A 19,995-nucleotide genomic window follows, 5' to 3' on the forward strand; every position below is an offset into this window, starting at 1 on the left:
TGGAAAGCTCGTTTACTATCACAAGCTGGAAAGCATGTATTAATCAAGTCTGTAATCAATGCCATCCCAATCTATTCGCTTTCTACTTGTAAACTACCCCTAGCTTGGTGTCGAAGTATTGATAGATTGGCAAGGAATTTCCTGTGAAAAGATGATGACCAGCAGAGGTCCAATTACACTCCCATTTCATGACATAAGGTCTACAAGCCTAAATTCCAAGGTGGACTTCGAATCAGAAACCTTAAGAAGGTTAACCAAGCTTTACTTTGCAAGTTGGGTTGGTGTTTGGAGGCAACAGAGAACAGGCTTTGGGTAAAGGCTTTAAAAGCCAAATATTTCCCTTACTCTTCCTTTATGCAGTGCGGTCGGAAACGTTCATACTCTTGGTATTGGAAGGATCTTCTTAGCATTAGACCCCTACTTGCGAAATGCTTATGTTCAAGGTTGGAAGAGGGTGCAATATCAATTTTTGAGAGGATCCATGGATTCCCGATAATCCTGACTTCAAGCCAATTCCGAACCCGAATCTGGTATCTATGGAGGTAGGAATGGTAGACTCATTAATGCTTTCCAATGGAGCCTGGAACATCACCCGGCTTTGTGACCTGTTTGATGGAACCACGGTCACCAATATCACCAAAATTTTTTGGGCCAATATGGATTTGGACGACAAGCTCGTTTGGTTAGGTACCTCGTCGAGTGAATTCAAAGTGAAATCTATCTACAAATATCTGCACCCTGTACGAAGTACAAACTTGGAGTGGTGGCGGTCATTGTGGAACAACACTTTACATGAACTACTTTAATTCTTCCTTTGGAAGCTCTCGGGTAAATGCCTCCCGATGAGAGCATCTTTCATTCATCAAGGCTGGGAGGTTGACCATCCTTATTGTCCTCATGAGTGTAACGAATTAGAATTCGAAGTGCATCTATTTTTTACCTGCTCAATTGCTAGAGCATTATGGTTAGCCTCATCCTGGTCAATTAAATGGGAGAATTATCACCTATCCACTCTAGAGACCTACCTTGAGTGGCTAATTCATCCTAGCAGGAACCTCCTTGTCCATAGAGATGATGAACACAAATTTTTCTGTTCAGTGTGCTAATTCTTGAGGCTCCTGTGGAAACTTCGGAACATGATGGTTTTTGAGGGGACCATGCGTGCTCTTGAGGAGGAAGTTAGACTATCAATCTAAGATTCAATGAATTCCCTCGTGTTCCAATTAGGACTAGAATCATTCCAATCTATACTACCTATTCAGCTTTACCTCCACCAAACACCGCCTGGCAGGCTCCGACACCTGGAGTTATCAAAATAAACTCGGATGCCACTTTGAAAAGTGGCCTAGACATGCAATTTTTCTTCTTGAGGTCGCCGAAGCAGTAGCCATATTCAGAGCTATCAACTTAGCCATTGATGAGGGCTATTCCAAAGTCTGCTGTGAGAGCAATGCCAAGGCTGTGATTGACAACATCAACAACCCGACTTTACGATTGTGTCACTGGGCGACTGCTACCTTCATTCAACAAATTTTGGAGTGTTGTTGTTTCTTTAAAATTATCTCCTTTGTGTGGACCCCTAGAACTTCAAACAAGCTAGCCCACATGGCATCCCATTGGGGCTTAGATAATGATAATGTTGATCTTACTGAGCCTCTTGTAAACTTTGATATTTTTGTCTATATTCATAATCAAGACTGCGGCAATTAGGCTGCAGCTTGATTCTCAAGCATGCTGGTGTTCTTGTTCCTTGTATGCTTGTGTTTTGGTTAATACAACTCTCCTTTTGATAAAAAAAAAAAAAAAAACCTTCTTTGTGGTAATTTTATATCTCAGAAATTGATTATAAGCAAAATGTGAATGACATGAAGGAAATTAACACACCCAATCCAGAAGATATTTGTACGATTGTGATAAAGGGACGTCAGACACTCTTTGGTTTGGGTTGGCCCTCCAGAGTTCACTATCATTGATTATGGTTTTCCCTAGTCAATTTCACAAGGAGGCCAAGGGACCATCAACATTGAAACCATAATCCCTATAAATATTGAGTCATTGCTCTTTGGTTTCTCTTTTGTGCCAACGTTGAAAACGGTCCTTCAATATTTTTGACTTTTCATTTTTTCTTTTTCTATTTTAAGGAGTAAATAGCCATGGAGGAGATGGTTGCAAATATCTATCCCAATGTACAAATGTTTGTCGTCAGTATCTTTTGAGGGTTTCCAATTTCTTTCTCTTCTCTTCGTCGTCAGTATCTTTTGAAGGTTTCCAATTTCTTTCTCTTCTCTTCTCTTTTCTTTTCTTTTTAAATATATAAACACCCACACACACACACACACACACACACACACACACACACACATATATATATATATATATATATATATATGTCAGTTATGCGATGTAATTTTGCCTAAACCATCCTTTTTCTTTTTTTGTTGCATAAACTTAGCAGCCATCCTCTAATTTAACGCATTGTCATTTTTGGTAGCATGTCTCTTGGCAAACTGTTCTGTTTATTGTTCTGTTTATTTACTGCTTGATTTAGAAACAACAAAAATGCTTATCGAAGCAATGGTATTTATATATACTATATAATTAAACTTGTTTTCAACTATATGATCTACCTGAAATTCAATTTTCCGGTGGCTTGTTATCTTGGAATAAATTATGAGTAATCTAATAAAATTATTTTAAGCTCACTATCAAAAGTCATTTATGTTTTCACTTTAATCTTTCATTTAGCCATCCAAAGTTCCTGTTTTCCTCTCGTGGAAGTAACATTTATTCTGCTTATTAAAGCATCTCCAATAGTTTTTTTCTATTGAAGTCTATGTGTCATTGATTTTGGAAAGTGTTCATACTTATATGATATTTTTTCTATTTAATAGATAATGTTTTAGATAATTTCTTTCCAATGGATTCTGTTTAAAATGTTCTGAAATACTAATGTGTAATTTTTTTATTTTAAAATTATATTTAATTAAAAAAAATCAAAAACCTACCAGAAGTTTTTTTTTTTTTTATAAAAATCAATAAAAATAAATAAAATACTGATTTAGCCTGTCTAACAGAGTTTCCAAAAATATACAATATCCTTTACAGTTTCTATTTTTTTTTTTTGCTTACGGAACTAATGCATAAAACTATTGGGGATATTTTTTTTAAAATGTTATCTATTTATCTGATGTAGTAAAAAAATTTTAAATAGACGGAAAACCATTGAAGGTGTTCTTATCCCTGACAATCAGCTCCCACCCCACAAATTTGGACATAATTTTGATTGCATTATGGCAGTCATCGCAGATTCTAAGATTCTTCGTAATCCTAAGAGTTGTCCTTGGTGGAGTACTGATCAGACCATATGCAATTGCCAAACGCTCACTATGATACTGCAAGGCCTGCTCTTTTGCCTCTTGATCAATGTCGTGAAGAACATATCTTGTATCAGCCACATAACCAGCCTCCCTCATCTACCCCTTCAAGCATTTCAGTTTTTCAAAATCCCTAATGGAATAAATCTGCATTTTAATTCTATAAAATTTTTCATATTTTTTAAAAATCTATTAAAATTTAAATTTAAAAAAAAAATTAAATTAAATATCTCTAAATTTTAAAATGTTTTAAATTCTAATTTAAATAAGGATATCATATGTGTCTACAAGATTCACAAAGCGACCTGGCAGGCCAAGAAACCCTTTAGTTGTAGTTGAGGAGGCAGTGAGAGAAAGAGATGCAAGCGGGGTCGCATTCGCGAGCGGCACGGAGGTCAGCGACGGCAGCGGAACGGAGGGCAACATTGGAGAAGGCATTGAGGAAGAGATCGTAGTGGATGGTGGAGAGCAGCGTGGAAGAGCAGTGCTTGTTTCCCAAGTGAAACAACAATGATCTCTCCAGCGATGAGTGCGAGTAAAGATAGCTCGCCAGCGCCGGCTCTGACTCCGCATGGCGTCGCGCCGAGCCTTTGCCTTTATCTGTTCCCACACCCACGCCTCATCATCCGACGATGACGCCTGAAGCTCTGACGCCTGCGCCTGTTGAGATGGATACCACATCTATCCCGCCGGCATTTAGTTTACGAAGACGGACGAAGGCTGGCTGTGACCGTAGTATCTGTATCTGCAAGCGGGCATGCATGCGTATTTTGTTGAAGAAGAAGAAGAGAAAGAGATGGTTGGGAAGGGTCTCATCTGACCAAATTATGCGATTAAATTCAAAACTAAATAAAAAATAAAAATAAAAGAAGGGGATAAGGGTATTAATGGTAGAGCATGAAACAAGACGATATGCAGTCTCATGACTCTACATGGATTGTCGTTGTGTGTGGCTGTGTTTTTTCTTGTTTTTATTTTTGCTTTTTCAAATTTGATTTTGCGTTTTGGGTTTAGTCAGCTCTCCATTCGGGCCTTGTTTTTCTCGTAAAGTACAATGAAAAAAAAAATCTTATCTTATTTTTTTGTCAATAAATACAATAAAAACTTCTTCTCTAAACAAAATGCATGCAACTCCACAAGATGGATCAAAGTTTATTACCAAAATAAAACACAACAACAAAGTTTGTCTACATTACATCCATGGCCACCCCACTGGGATTGAGTTCTATACTATACATCTATCTATGCCTATTGTCACGGACTTGTTTGTTTACCCTTCAAGCCTTGCGGCCTTAGTTGCTATTTCAACCTTTTATTGCAACTAAGTAAGCCTTTTGTTCACAAGAAATGAAAGCTAAGCAAAGAAAACTAGAGCACAAAAGAGAGTTTGGGAGAATGAAAGTATATTGCTTAGAAGAGAGCTTTACAAGCGAATGTGTGGATTCTTCGTTCTATTACAAATGAGGGTTCACCCCCTTTATATAGAGGGCTTGGCACGTAGTACGAGAATACAACATTCTAGATCTTGTACACATGACACTATCCTAGATAAGGTTCTAGATAATTCTCCTAGATATTTGTACGGACTATTCTAGAAAGCCATCTTACTACATGATCCTAGAATGTTCTAGAAAGGTATATAAGTTATAGATTGTTCTATAGTATTCTAGAACCTTCCAGAGATCTCTTGAGTCATCTAGAACCTTCTAAACTTCTCTTGAATCATCTATAACTTTCTAGAATTCTCTTACCTAAAAGCTTCTAGAATCTTCCGGACCCCTTTAGATTTCTCTTGAATTATCATGAATTCTCAAAGAGAGTCTTGAATATTCCGGATAAGCCTCAAGGATTCCTCCATTTTCATGCGGAACATGACACTCTCCCCCACCTAATTTCACGATGCCCTCGTCGCGCCTTCTTCCTTGAACCTTTGAATATGATCTTTGAATTGCCAAAGTGCATCAGCAAGTTTCCAACTTGCTTCGCTATCGGGTAGTCCCTTCCATTTCACCAAGTACTCATGACTCGGATGGTTATCCCTACCACGAACTACTCGATTAGCTAAGATGCTCTCCACATCCTTGTCATAAGTGTTGTATACCCCTATTGGTGTTCGCTTGGACTCCCCTCTTGTATGGTCTTCCTCATCCTTGTTGTATGGCTTTAAGCAACTTACATGGAAGACCAGGTAAAGTTTGAGTGTTGGAGGTAACTCTACCTTATAAGATACCTTGCCCACCTTCTTGATGATCGGAAATGGCCCTTCATATCGGCGAACAAGGCCTTTATGTAGCCCTCAGGTAGACTTGTGTTGGGATGGAAGGATTTTGACGAACACCAAGTCTCCCACTTGATACTCCACGTGCCTTCTTTTTGTGTAAGCCCATTTCTTCATTTTCTTGGTTACTTTATGAAGGTATAACCTTGCTAAGTCCACTTGCTCATGCCAAGTTTTAGCAACCTTGAATGAGGCGGGACTCCTTCCTCCAAGTTGATCAAATAAGTCGGCTATCAATGGTATAGGGTACTTATTCTTAAAGGTGACCTTGTTAAGTGCCCTATAGTCAATGCATAGTCTTAACGAACCATCGTGCTTCTTTTGGAACAAGACGGGTGCTCCATAAGGTGCTTGCGACGGTTGAATGTAACCAGCATCTAAAAGTTGTCTCCTTAGCTCCTCTAGCTCCGGGGGAGACATGCGATATGGTGCCATTGCGGGTGGTTTGGCACCGGACTCCAAGTCAATGCAATGATCCACCTCCCTCCTTGGTGGAAATCTTTTAAGTAGTTCGGGTGGCATGACATCTTTAAACTCTTCAAGGACTTGGATAATCTCCTTCGATGGCTCCTTGGAAGTAACTTTTTTTTCCTCACGTAATGTAGCAAGGAATGTAGCATCTCCCTTCCTTATCCCTTTTCTTGAGTTGTATGGCAGAGAAATGGTTGGAAGTTCTCGGCTTGTGCGTCATCGGGATCATGCAAGGGCCTCCCTCTATTATACACACTGTGTTGTAGCGAGGGAGTGGCACCACATTGAATTGTCTAAGAAATTCCATACCAAGCATAATATCAAAGTCATCCATAGGAGTAATGGAGAAGTTGACTTTACCTTGCCAAGTACCGAGGTGTAACTCCACGTTACGAGCCATACCATCCAGTGGTTTAGTTTCAGCATTCATAGTTTTTAACCAACCTTGACCCTTGTCAAGTTTTAGGCCAAGCCTCATGGCCTCCTCCCTCTTTATGAAATTGTGAGATGCTCCAGTGTCCACCATGACTTGAGCATCCTTACCATTAATACGTGCCGCCACATACATAAAGGAGTTGTTCTTTGCATTGTGAGCTGGGATCGGTCTAGCCTTCAATGAGTTGAGGAGTTGTAAACAACCCATTTGTGTTCGCTCTTGAGTTTCCCTCTCTTCGAGCATGGCACTTAATGACTTCCTCTTTGGACAATCTCTTGCCCAATGGGGACCGTCACATAGGAAGCAATTTTCCTTCGGGCTTGGCTCCTTTCTTCCAATCTTTGCTAGGTAATGGTGGCCTTCTTTGATGCTCCTTACTTTGGGAAGTTTTATGGAACTTGGCTCCCCCACCTTTAGTATAATTATTCTTAGGCTTGGGGTTAGAAGACTCACCTCGACTATATTTAACAAGAGTTTCAGCCGTAGTGAGTGCAGTTGAGATGTCTTGTACACCCCTTCGTTGAAGCTCTTGACATGCCCATGGTTGCAATCCATCCATGAAAAGTTGAAAAGGAGATCCTCCTCACTCATGTTGGAAATTTGGAGCATTAGATAGGAGAATTGCTCCACATACTCACGAATGGATCGTTGATGCTTCAACTTTTTCATGCGCTTTCTAGCATCATTTGCCACATTCTCGGAATAGAATTGCTTCTTTAGTTCACTCTTTAATTCTTCCCAAGAGTTGATTACGCATGTGCCTTTCTTTATTTCTTCATGCTTTCTACGCCACCATACTGCAGTAAGATAGAGGGTTGGGGTGTTTACCTTTTGTTTCTTATCTTGAAAATCCAAGGCCTCAAAGTACCGCTCCATATGCCACATGTAGTTGTCTAACTCCTTGGCATCTCTTTTTCCACTAAAATCCTTGGCTTGGGAACATCCACTCTTGGAGTAGAGACTACTTGTTAAGTAGTAATGGTGTCCTTAGTTGCAGCTTGCTTGCATAATGCCCAATCCCCACGTGTCTCCTCTAAGCTTTTCTTAAACTTGTCCAATTGAGCTTGCATGAGGGACAAGGTTTCAATTACCTTTGTTTGGAAAGCTTGGCTTTCATGACGCCATGCCTCGGTGTTGGCTTCGTTGGTGCTTTGCATGGTACCTCTAAGCTCCCTCACTTGGTCACCCACACGACCATCAAGCTCCTCTATGCCTTGCTCCACACGATCAAGCCGCTCCAACATGTCGGCAACGGCCAACTCCATCTTGACCACCTTGGTCTCCATGGCAGTGAGAACGTCCTTCAACTTTGAACGCCCTCGTCCTTTCCTTCCAGCATTGGAACTGGTCTCCCTTCCCCTTGCCTCCTCAACGACAACCTCTGATGAAGACATGTTGCTCTAGATGCTAGCTCTAACCAAAGCTCTGATACCACTTGTCACGGACTTGTTTGTTTACCCTTCAAGCTGTGCGGCCTTAGTTGCTATTCCAACCTTTTATTGCAACTAAGTAAGCTTTTTGTTCACAAGAAATAAAAGTTAAGCAAAGAAAACTAGAGCACAAAAGAGAATTTGGGAGAATGAAAGTATATTGCTTAAAAGAGAGCTTTACAAGCGAATGTGTGGATTCTTCGTTCTATTTACAAATGAGGGTTCACCCCCTTTATATAGAGGACTTGGCATGTAGTACGAGGATACAACATTCTAGATCTTTCACACATGACACTATCCTAGATAAGGTTATAGATAATTCTCCTAGATATTTTTATGGACTATTCTAGAAAGCCATCTTACTACATGATACTAGAATGTTTTAGAAAGGTATATAAGTTCTAGATTGTTCTATAGTATTCTAGAACCTTCCAGAGATCTCTTGAGTCATCTAGAACCTTCTAGACTTCTCTTCAATCATCTATAACTTTCTAGAATTCTCTTACCTAAAAGCTTCTAGAATCTTCCGGATCCTTCTAGATTTCTCTTGAATTATCATGAATTCTCAAGGAGAGTCTTGAATATTCCGGATAAGCCTCAAGAATTTCTCCATTTTCATGCGAAACGTGACACTATGCCAATGCCAAATACAGATACAAAATACATTTAATAAGAGATAAAACAAACAATGCACACAACAAGCAACACATTGCAATTTGCAAAAAGCCTATATCTCTAATTATACACATAAAAATAATTTTTATTATCAGGGTCTTCCTCCTCTATGCTGCTCACTCCTCTTCCTTCCACGAGCAGGAATTCTCATACAGATGGACCGGTCCTGTAATGTAACTCCACGGGTCACTGTACTTGTTCTTTATTCAAATCGATACAAGGATTAATAATAAGAAGTACCAGCCCTCATGCCTGTATGCTGCCAGCACCTTCTATTTCCTGGTACTGGTTTTCTTGTGCACGCAGTTCCGTTTCTTGTAGTTGCTCCACATGTAACAACACCTATGCCATACATGTTCTGGTTGATTCTGCTGGACGAAACTTCATACTTCAATCTTCCATGATTACGTATTGCAGCTGAATTGTTGTAATACTCTGAAGTGTCACCACCAGCCCTCATGCCACTGTGCCACCAGCACCTTTTATTTCCTTCTACTGGTTCTCTTTTGCATGCAGTACCGTTGTTTGTAGTTGCTCCACATGTAACAACACCTATTCCATTCTTGTTCTGGTTGACTCTGCTGGACAAAACTTCATCCTCCAATCTTCCATGATTACATATTGCATCTGAAGTGTCACCACCAGCCCTCATGTCGCTGTGCTGCCGGCACCTTTTATTTCCTTCTACTGGTTCTCTTTTGCATGCAATTCCGTTGTTTGTAGTTGCTCCACATGTAACAACACCTCTTCCATTCTTGTTCTGGTTGATTCCGCTGGACAAAACTTCATCCTCCAATCTTCCATGATTACATATTGCAGCTGAAGTGTCACCACCAGCCCTCATGCCGCTGTGCTGCCGGCACCTTTTATTTCCTTCTACTGGTTCTCTTTTGCATGCAGTTCCATTGTTTGTAGTTGCTCCACATGTAACAACACCTATTCCATTTTTGTTCTGGTTGATTCTGCTGGACAAAACTTCATCCTCCAATCTTCCATGATTACATATTGCAGCTAAAGTGTCACCACCAGCCCTCATGCCGCTGTGCTGCCGGCACCTTTTATTTCCTTCTACTGGTTCTCTTTTGCATGCAGTTCCGTTGTTTGTAGTAGCTCCACATGTAACAACACCTATTCCATTCTTGTTCTGGTTGATTCTGCTGGACAAAACTTCATCCTCCAATCTTCCATGATTACATATTGCAACTGAAGTGTCACCACCAGCCCTCATGCCGCTGTGCTGCCGGCACCTTTTATTTCCTTCTACTGGTTCTCTTTTGCATGCAGTTCCGTTTTCTGTAGTTGCTCCACATGTAATGTTGTCATATTCTGAAGTGTCACCACTATTTGATTCAAAAACATCAAGAGTGTAAAGTGGTTTTTCCTCAGTTGACACCAATCGGGAATTGGATTTCCCAATTCCTCTCCCTTTATGTTCATCACACCTTTTATTACCTTGAACAGCCTGCCTTCTAGAAGGTGAACCATCAGTCAAGGTAAATCCACAAATAGGACTGAAGCTCTTGCTGACATGATACTCGACTGTAACTGTGCCATGCCTGAAACCTGATTTACCATGTCCATCAGACTTTGAGCTGTCAATAACACCATATTGTGAGCCATAGATGCCATTTGAATTTGATATCCTGACTGTAGTCAACTCATTGATCTTCATCCCTTTGTGTTCAGCACATCTCATTCTTCCTTCAACTGGTGCTCTTGTACAAACTGAATCAAGGGTTAAAGCTACTCCACAGATGACATTATTCCCCTGAGTAATGCCACTTGTGTCCAGTACTGAACGAGGACGTGACCTACCAAACTTGAAAACTCGAGAGAGGATATTGGGTCTCTCCTCATCAGCACAAGCATTGAAGTTGTTCTCTGTTGCAAGCGATTTGGCTGCTTTGATCCTAATGCCCATTTGCCCCAGACTCCAAGATAAAAGCCTTCGGTCAATAGTAGGGGAATGGTTGCAACCTGAAGAAATTTTCACCAGTTTCTCAAGGATATCATCAGGGCGTCGTGAACCATTAATTCTTTTGTTCCATGCATAGTCAAATTTGTCAAGCAGCCGAGTCTCTGTTTGCTGTGCATCACTTTTACTTTGCATCTGTTGACAACCAAGAGTTGAAAAAGTAAATATCATTAAAAAAATAAAAAATAAAAAATAAAAAAAATAAAAAAAGAAAAGAAAAGAAAGAACTTTGCATCCACGACTTTTTTCCATACTTGAAATCTATTGCGAGGGCTCAAGGAGATGAATCACATGGAAGACAGGAAAAGCTTAAAATAAATACATTGTTTCTATCATATACTTATGAGAGTTGAGATTGTCAATTTCTACGCCCCGGAACTATTCAGTTGCTCTTTAGGAATGTTATGAAATTTGTGATTGTAATTCCCACAACACAAGTAGCGCCAGCTTCAATAAGTAGAAATGAAATGAAAAGCAAACAACATAGCACGCATTATAAGGGGAAAGTATTGTAGACAACAAAGAAACAATGACAGAGAAAATTCAATAGGAAATCTTTTTGTGATAATTACTAGCATCTAATCATATGATAAAAGTTATCGTCATAAATAAATATTGGAAGCCATCAATCAATTACTAAAACTCTTCCTCCAAGGAAACACAACGAATGTTCAATTTATATATATATATATATAGAGAGAGAGAGAGAGAGAGAGAGAGAGTTACAGGTGCCCATCTAAACATAATTGGGTATCCTCTCGAAAAAATCTCCTCAAACAATCCAGGTCCCTTGGAAAGACAGGGTGTTGGGTGAGCAGTTGAGCAGCCACTGCCCAAATGTGCACCAGTGCGGCCATAATGCTGAAGCCGTGTCCTCACGTCCTCAGCGTGTCCAATGTAAACCACAACCATGCCTTCAGGATCAAGCTTTGCAACGTTACGGCCTAGACCACCGGTCTGAGATAGGGGAATGGCAAGTTCATATACTCCCGGAGTTGATATTCCAGGGAGGTTATGAAACCTATACCTTTCAGCACCATCCTTTCCAAGTGAATAGGCTTCCCAATCACAAGGGCCTACCAGAATCTAGCACACATAAACATAATATGAAAAGAAATCACATTTTTATTTAACCATTTAGCCAACAACCCACAAAAAGAAATTTACTTCATTTGAGGAGAAGATCAGCATTAATTATAACAACTCTCATTTCTTTGAATCTATGGAAACTTTGAAAACTGTTTTACAATGAGAGGAAGGCAGTTCTTACTTTCCATTTAACGGGATCATTCAAGAAGGAAAATAAATTCTGGGTATTTTTATAATCAACCTCAAATTAAGTGAGTCAGAGAGTGAGAGTACCGGAATAGAAAATATATACCTTCCATTGGGAGAATTTAGTACCGTGTTTGGCGCGCGTACGGTCTTCCCTCTTCGATCTGGAGACGACAACAGCGGTCGAATCGCTTCCTACCATTTCTTCTTCTTGTTGACTCTGACTCATACAGCTATGTGACCGTCAATCTCGCCGTTGTTAATTTTTAAGCCCCCATAAATTTTACTGAATTACCAAATTTGCCCTTCCACTCTGTCCTATTTAATAAAGACCTCTACGTCTTCGCCCACGTCACGGCCTCGCTTCTTGGTTTTCTTTTATTTATTTATTTAATTTTTTATTTTTTTTTTCTTTTGGGGTAAATCAGCGGGCTTCTTGGTTGCTATGCTAATGAAGAATAGATGATGACTCAACAAAGCTTTTAAAAAGTCAAAAGTTTCTACCAAAAAAACTAAAAAGATAAAGTTCTGTCTTAAAGTTAAAAAAAAAAAAAAAAAAGTAGAATTTTAGAGCTTAAGGATAACATATATAAAATAAGTCAATGACTTCTTTCCACACTGGTTTTAACTAATCTAAAGAGTGCCCAACAGTCAAGTTATGAAAAATGACCTAAACTTTTTTATTTTGTTGAAATATGAGAAGACAATGTTGAAATTCTTGGCAATCTAATATATTCATCCCAAACCATTCTCGGTCATTATTCCAAAATAATGTAACCAATGTAAAAGAATTATATATTATTGTTTCATACAGAAAATACATTTATAATTCGTACCGAATCTTCTTTTTTACTCTTTTTTTTTTTAATTTAAAGAAATTAAAAAAAAAAATTAAACAATCACAGAGCACATTCTTAATAACAAAACTTGAGTGCTAATCTATAGTGTTCATGGAATAATTTTGAGTTTCAATCTTTCATCCCCAAGATTAAAAAAGTATGTATATATTTTTCGTTTTAAAATAATACATAGACACCAAATCAACGGTAGGGGCACATAAATATGGCATAAGCACAAGGCACAAGACCTTGAATCCCAGCTTACACCCCAATAAATAGAATATTTGTGGCAAGGAAAAGGAAATGGGGAGCAAGGAGCATCTTGTTTGTTTGTTTTCTCAATGAATCCATCTTTATCTCTTTTTTTTTTTTTCTCTCTCTCTCTGGAGTGAATCCATTTTTATCAGCTATAAAAAGCAGCATCATTTTTATTTTATTTTATTTTTTATGATGTTACTGATAATAGCAATGGGACAGGAAGCTTTTTATGTATCCCTAGAGGGACTATGTGTCTGTGATTTTCTGAAATTCAGTGTGTCTTCTTCTTCAATATTAGTGATTACACAGAGCTCAAAGTCTTCATCATGCCCCCACCCTCCCAATGCTCCGAGAAAGCTTTATGCACCACAAAACCCTATCATCTTTGTTGCTTCCTCTATATCCTTTTCTTTGTAAAATGTTTAGTCAAATGACCAGCTGTACTACTTTATCAAATATTAGTTAGGTAGTGAAAAATACGTAGTGCTACTTTATCAAATATTAATTAGGTAGTGAAAAATAAATAGCCAGGCCGGGCCATATGTGTGTCTATATATATATATATATATATATATGCAGAAAAGCTTCTCTGCAGGGCCAAAACGGAATAGGAGGAGCTTGCATTGATTAAAATTAATTAAGGTCATTTACCTGCTGCTGATATTATGCAATTTATACATCTTCTTCCAAAGAAAGACAAGTACATAAGTAAATATGTTTAAATTAATAATATAAAAGAAATCAATGAAAAGTAATAATGCCTGTCTAACATACATATGCAGAATAACCTACACTGGCTAGTAAGGGAAAGAGGAAAAAATAACCCTTTTTTTCTTTTTCTTTTCTCATTTATATATCCTGTAAATTTAATGCAGAAAAAAAAAAAAAAGGAAAATTCCTTGTAACATATATAATTATACATAGATATATTTCAGAACATTTTGTGGTAATTATACATCTCAGAAATTGCTTATAAGCAAAATGTTAATGACATGAAGGAAATTAATACACCCAATAGAGAAGATATTTGTACGATTTTGATGAAGGGACGTCACACACTCTTTGGTTTGGGTTGGCCCTGCAGAGTTCACTATCATTAATGGAGTATGTGTTTCCCTTGTCAATTTCACGAGGAGGCCAAGGGATCATCAACATTGAAATCAAATCCCTATAAACATTGGGTCATTGCTCTTTGGTTTCTCTTTTGTGCCAAAATAGAAGACGGTCCTTCAATATTTATGATTTTTCATTATTTTATTTTATTTTATTTTGAGGAGTAAATAGCCATGGAGGAGATGCTAGCAAATATCTATCCCAAAGGACAAATGTCGTCAGTATCTTTTGAAGGTTTCCAATTTCTTTTTCTCTTTTCTTTTCTTTTAAATATATATATATATATATTCACTTATGTGATGTAATTTTGCCTAAACCACCTTTTTTTTTTGGGGTACCATTGCGTAAACTTAGAAGCCATCCTCTAATTTAACCCACTGTTCATGTTCAGCAGAATGTCTCTTGGCAAACTGTTCTGTTTATTTACTACTTGAGATTAAGAAACAACAAAAATGCTTATTGAAGAAATGGTATTTATATCTACACTATACAATTAAAATTAACTATTAAAATTAACTTGTTTTCAACTATATGATCTACCTGAAATTCAATTTTCTGGTGGCTTGTTATCTTGGAATAAATCATGAGCAATTTAATAAAATTAATTCAAACTCAGTATCAAATGTCATTTATGTTTTCTCACCAACCTTTTATTTAGCCATCCAAAGTTCCCATTTCTTCTTGGGGAAGTAGTATTCATATTGCTCTGCTACAAAGACCGAATATATAGACTAAAAATAGAGTTTTTAACTTGTATAAGGTTTAATGCAAAGGATGAAAAATATATCATATCAAAGAATAATAATAAAAAAAAGAGTTTGAAAAAGGGAAGTGGAACTTCAATCATTGAATTGTATATAAGCTTTATAAGTGATGAAAATAAGCAAAAGTGAGCTTGGATTAGAAAGCATCCGTTTCTTATTTGTCGTGTAGTTGGGTTTGAAGTGTGGCGGGTGTGTGTAGCATGCTGTGAGACAAGGTGGGGAATATGCCAAAGAAGTAAGTCCAATTTAGGCCACCTGCTTTTGTTCTCATGAATCAATCAAATTCCCATGAAAACAAGAGTAGGTTAGGTTCCGTTTCTCAGTTTCCATGGAACAACCGAAAACTTGTTGGTGTTTGAAAAAATTGCTCTATTTTTTTTCTCTAATCCCAAGGCCCTATTGAGAGAGAGAGAGAGAGAGAGAGAGAGTTTTTGGACTTTCACATGTTCCTTAATGGCAAATAGCTAATCAGCTGCTCAGAGGCTAAAGGTACCTTGAAGACAGTGCGTGTCTTCTTCTAGGCTTCTGCTTCTTCCTCATGTCATACCGGGTAAAGACTGCGGAGAAAAAGCAAGTTGGTGCCCGTGAATGTGGTTTGCTGGTATTTCTGGTCGTTAATAATGATGCATTGGCTTGTTTTGATGTGGGTTTTTGATTGTGGGGTGTGTTGAAGTTGCAGGCAGCCTGCAGGAGGAGGAAAAAAGGGTGTGTTGAAAGTTGTGTTTAGATTTGTTTGTGGGAGTGGGTCGGGTATGAAACACAAGGGAGGCTCAGATCATGTGGTTGGAGCAGGGAAAGTGGTGGTGGTTGCCGTTAAAGCTTCCAAGGAAATCTCAAAGGCAGCTCTGGTTTGGGCTCTGACTCATGTCGTTCAACCTGGGGATTGCATTAAGCTTCTGGTCGTCATTCCTTCTCAGACCTCAAGTAATCCTCCTCCTCTCTCTTTTTATTGACGAAAACGCACGTTCACTTTGTTTTGAAATGCTGATCAATTTCTATAGAAATTAACTGGACTAAAAGTAGGTTCCTTTTAATCATTCATATTGCCCTGCTATTTTGCTTGGCTAATCTTCTTGCCGTCAAGAACATATCTTGCAAAGTTGATAGTTTTCCTTCTGATTAGTTGATTGAATTAGTCAAGATTTTTTAGCTTCTTTTGTCGTCCCTGACATGGAAAAATGACTCATATCAACACTACTCCTGGAACATTTAGGAAATTATATTCAACTGAATTGCAGAGGTGTTCAATTTTTCATCTTTTATAATGTAATGTGTTATAAACTTACAGACAGGCGGACTTTGTATCATACAAGGTCCGCCATTAGTATCTTTACTTTAGGAAACTCTTTCTAATTTCTTTTATGTGTTTGTTGTGTTAGAATTCTAAAGATGCCTAGGCTAGTAGGTTTGGCCCTTCATCTCTGATAAAAACAGTGATTTGGGTAGTTCAATATTGATGCTTGATGGAAAGCTTTTTTGTTCTTAGGTAAAAGGATGTGGGATTTCTCCAGATTTACCAGTGATTGCGCTTTTGGTCATCATAAATCTTTCTCGGGAGGAGCCAATTCATTTGAGACGGATGATATTGTAAATTCATGTTCTCAGATGGTGCTTCAACTGCACAATGTTTATGATCCAGAGAAGGTCAGGCGAATCAACTTCCTTTTCCTTCCCCGCCCCCCCCCCCCCCCCCCCCCCCCCCCCCCCGGATCTTCATCTGTAATAATGATAATCCTTTCTGTCATTTAAACTTTCTTCAGGTAAAGGTCAGGATAAAAATTGTCTCTGGCTCGCCATGTGGTGGTGTAGTGGCTGCTGAAGCCAAGAGAATTCAATCAAACTGGGTTATATTGGATAAGTAATAAACACGATACCAAAACCTTGTTTTCCAGGATTATTTTTTTAAGCTTTTTTATTTCAAACTGCCTTTCCTTATTGTTTGTCAGCTTTTTGTACTTCAAAAAATTGTCTTTTCATAAGCCTTCTCCTTGTTTGTTGATTTTATTTTTTTATGCAAAAACTTGGCAGACTATTAAAATATGAAAAGAAATACTGCATGGAAGAGCTGCAATGCAACATTGTTGTTATGAGACGATCTGAGCCTAAGGTTCTTCGTTTGAATTTCATCAATTCTCCCAAGATGGAACCTGAAATGATTTGCCCTTTATTGTCTGAATCAGAAGCCTGTTCAGATCATTTCATCAGCAAGTTTGAAGGGTCTAATATGATTAGAGTGCCAGCTGTAACTCCTGCAAGTAGTCCTGAACATGAGTCACTGCTTACCAGAACTGATGTTGGAACTTCATCAATATCAAGCTCATCAGATCTGGGGACTTCACCTCTTTTGTTATCTGGAGCCCATAGGAGCTTAAAGAGAGAGTATCACAAACATTTGACTGAATCTGATTCTGACACAAACAGCGAAAAGCTGAGTTCTTCTTTCTCAAGTTCTTTTTTCCAGCCATGGATGACCGATTTTCTCAGTGCTAGTAATGAATTATCAAAACATATGGTAGAAGGTTCAGAAAGACCCTATGATAAGTGCTTGATGTCTGCATATGGATCCTTGCTAGAGAATTTGTCCAAACTAGATAGAGAACCTGACGTTGGTGTGCTGAATTATAGACTTGATTTGAACTTAAGCAGAAGTGTGAGAGAAGCAATTTCATTATCCACAAATGTACCTCCTGGTCCTCCTCCACTGTGTTCCATCTGCCAGCACAAGGCACCTGCATTTGGGAACCCTCCTAGGTGGTTCAATTATGCTGAACTGGAACTCGCCACTGGTGGCTTTTCACAAGTAAATTTCTTGGCCGAAGGTGGATTTGGTTCTGTATACAGAGGTGTCTTGCCAGATGGCCAGGTAGTTGCAGTCAAGCAGTATAAATTGGCTAGCTCTCAAGGTGATCTAGAATTCTGCTCAGAAGTCGAGGTGTTAAGCTGTGCACAACATCGTAATGTTGTGATGCTAATTGGGTTCTGTGTGGAGGATGGAAGAAGATTGCTTGTTTATGAGTATATCTGCAATGGATCTTTGGATTCTCATCTTTATGGTAAAATCTTATCTTTCCTTATGTCCTTACTTCGGATTTTATTGCAATGTTGATTTTGGTTTTCAGTTTAACAAGCTGAAAAGATTTGGCTTAAATTAACTAGTTAGGATGATGAAACTGTCCAAAAAAAAAAAAAGAAAAAAGGGCGGGGGGTTGGGAAAAAATGTCTCTAAAATTTACATTCTCTCTTGTTCTGAGGTATTCAATTGGGCATCATTATCATTTCCCAATTCTGGCATACTGATTTTGATCAGATTGTCAAAGCATTTTGTCTCATGCTTTGCCTTTGTGAGAAAAAAAAAATTGTTGAGATGTGGATTAAGTTACTGAGAAACACTCCATCTGCCAAGACCATCTATCCGCCTCTTAAATAAATTATAAATTCCTATCCAACCAAGTTAAGTGAAAAGTTCAAAATGTACAGGGCAAGATCAAGATCTCTTGGAATGGGCAGCACGACAAAAAATTGCAGTTGGAGCAGCTCGAGGGTTGAGATACCTTCATGAAGAGTGTAGGGTTGGTTGCATTGTCCATCGTGATATGAGACCTAACAACATCCTTCTGACCCATGATTTTGAACCACTAGTAAGTGTTCATATTACCTATTAGGAAGGAAAATCTGAATATTTTCTTCACTACTCCTTGAAGCATCATTGTGCCTGTCATTGAGTACTGTTTTGTTTTCGTCTAATTACATTAAAATTGCTACTTTAAAATGGCTAAGCATATCGGTAGGACATATCTCAACTGATAGGTGCCCATTTGATGGATTTCAGGTTGGAGATTTTGGACTGGCAAGGTGGCAACCGGATGGAGAAAAGGAGGTGGAAACTAGAGTACTTGGAACATTTGGGTAACAAAAAAACAGAAGGAAAAAAAAAAAAAAGAAAAAAAAAGAAGTTTTTAGTCCTATGGTTTTCTGAAAGCGGCAACTAAAAATAAAAGATTCCTGCTTCTCAATTTAGGTACTTGGCTCCAGAATATGCTCAAAGTGGACAAATCACAGAAAAGGCTGATGTATACTCATTCGGGGTAGTACTGGTGGAGCTTGTAACAGGACGGAAAGCAGTGGACATAAATCGCCCCAAGGGCCAGCAGTGCCTTACTGAATGGGTATGAATTATGAGAAATTTTTGTAGCTTTAGATGATGCGTACATATATGCCATGTTGTTTGTGTTGGATGTATTACAAACTCATAAACTTAAAAATGCAAAGCAGGCACGACCCTTGCTAGAAAAGCTTGCAGTTGAAGAAATGATAGACCCTCGGTTAAGGAAGTGCTTTTCAAAGCAAGAAGTTGACAAGATGCTGCAATGTGCCTCCTTGTGCATCAGGCGGGATCCTCTTACAAGGCCTCGCATGTCTCAGGTTGGTGATACTGATAATGGGACTCTGCTTAATTTTCTTCATCAAATCACTATCAATTTTTTTGGAAGCCTGCGTTATACTGCAGCTTCAGTGTCACTCACTCACTCACTCTGAAGCGTTTTGAACTTGTTTCGGTTGGTTTGTTAATTAGGTGCTACGGATTTTGGAAGGTGACACTGCCATGAATAATCCAATCAACTCATGTTAATATTAATGTAAGAGTAGGCGTAGCAGAGCAGCGGGGATTGATTGATCACATTCAATATTATAATTACAATATCGAATGAGGACGGACGACAATCTGTTAATATAACTTCTTTTATTATATACACGGTTGATGTCATACTGTCAATGCCCCACTCGCATGATCTTTTTTTTTCTTTTTAATTATTACAATGAATATCCATTGTTCAACCCCACCATGATTTTGTTTTCTTTTATTATTTATCATTACAGTATTTTTATTATTATTATTATTAAATTTTTTTTTTTTTTTTTAATTTAAGATGTCAAACAGATGTGATAACAATAGAATGTTGTAAAAGCAATTCTAAACTAAAGCATGTCTGTGTATATGCGTTGCCAAGAAACTAAACTGAACCTTCTCAAAGAAAAAAAATAAAATAAATAAATAATAAAGAAAAAAACTTTCTTACAATTCACAAATCATAAGAAAACGTAAAAG

At 38.2% G+C, this 19,995-nt stretch overlaps 2 protein-coding genes across 4 annotated transcripts; one reads left to right on the forward strand and one right to left on the reverse strand.

Annotated features, from left to right (window-relative positions):
* Nucleotides 1-8,573: 8,573 nt before the first annotated feature.
* On the reverse strand, nucleotides 8,574-12,180 carry LOC107424025 (protein EFFECTOR OF TRANSCRIPTION 2). 2 transcript variants are annotated; one of them, XM_016033710.4, is made up of 3 exons: nucleotides 12,021-12,180; nucleotides 11,366-11,725; nucleotides 8,574-10,774 (listed from the first exon to the last, which is right to left on the reverse strand). In XM_016033710.4, the coding sequence occupies exons 1-3, from the start codon at nucleotides 12,141-12,143 to the stop codon at nucleotides 8,888-8,890; spliced, it is 2,370 nt and encodes a 789-aa protein (XP_015889196.3). In that variant the 5' UTR covers nucleotides 12,144-12,180; the 3' UTR covers nucleotides 8,574-8,887. The 2 variants fall into 2 exon arrangements, with proteins under 2 accessions (XP_015889196.3, XP_048334670.2); XM_048478713.2 differs by having other exon boundaries at nucleotides 12,044-12,141.
* Nucleotides 12,181-15,062: 2,882 nt separating this feature from the next.
* Nucleotides 15,063-19,783, forward strand: LOC107423981 (inactive protein kinase SELMODRAFT_444075). 2 transcript variants are annotated; one of them, XM_025076176.3, is made up of 10 exons: nucleotides 15,063-15,489; nucleotides 15,568-15,812; nucleotides 16,375-16,532; nucleotides 16,649-16,746; nucleotides 16,917-17,941; nucleotides 18,366-18,526; nucleotides 18,718-18,794; nucleotides 18,907-19,054; nucleotides 19,161-19,310; nucleotides 19,462-19,783. In XM_025076176.3, exons 2-10 carry the CDS (start codon nucleotides 15,641-15,643, stop codon nucleotides 19,516-19,518), a joined length of 2,046 nt encoding a protein of 681 aa, XP_024931944.2. In that variant the 5' UTR covers nucleotides 15,063-15,489; nucleotides 15,568-15,640; the 3' UTR covers nucleotides 19,519-19,783. The 2 variants fall into 2 exon arrangements, with proteins under 2 accessions (XP_024931944.2, XP_015889139.2); XM_016033653.4 differs by having other exon boundaries at nucleotides 15,063-15,812.
* Nucleotides 19,784-19,995: the final 212 nt, after the last annotated feature.

This window comes from Ziziphus jujuba, chromosome 7 (genome assembly GCF_031755915.1).
Source record: "Ziziphus jujuba cultivar Dongzao chromosome 7, ASM3175591v1".
In the NCBI taxonomy this organism is placed as follows: domain Eukaryota; kingdom Viridiplantae; phylum Streptophyta; class Magnoliopsida; order Rosales; family Rhamnaceae; genus Ziziphus; species Ziziphus jujuba.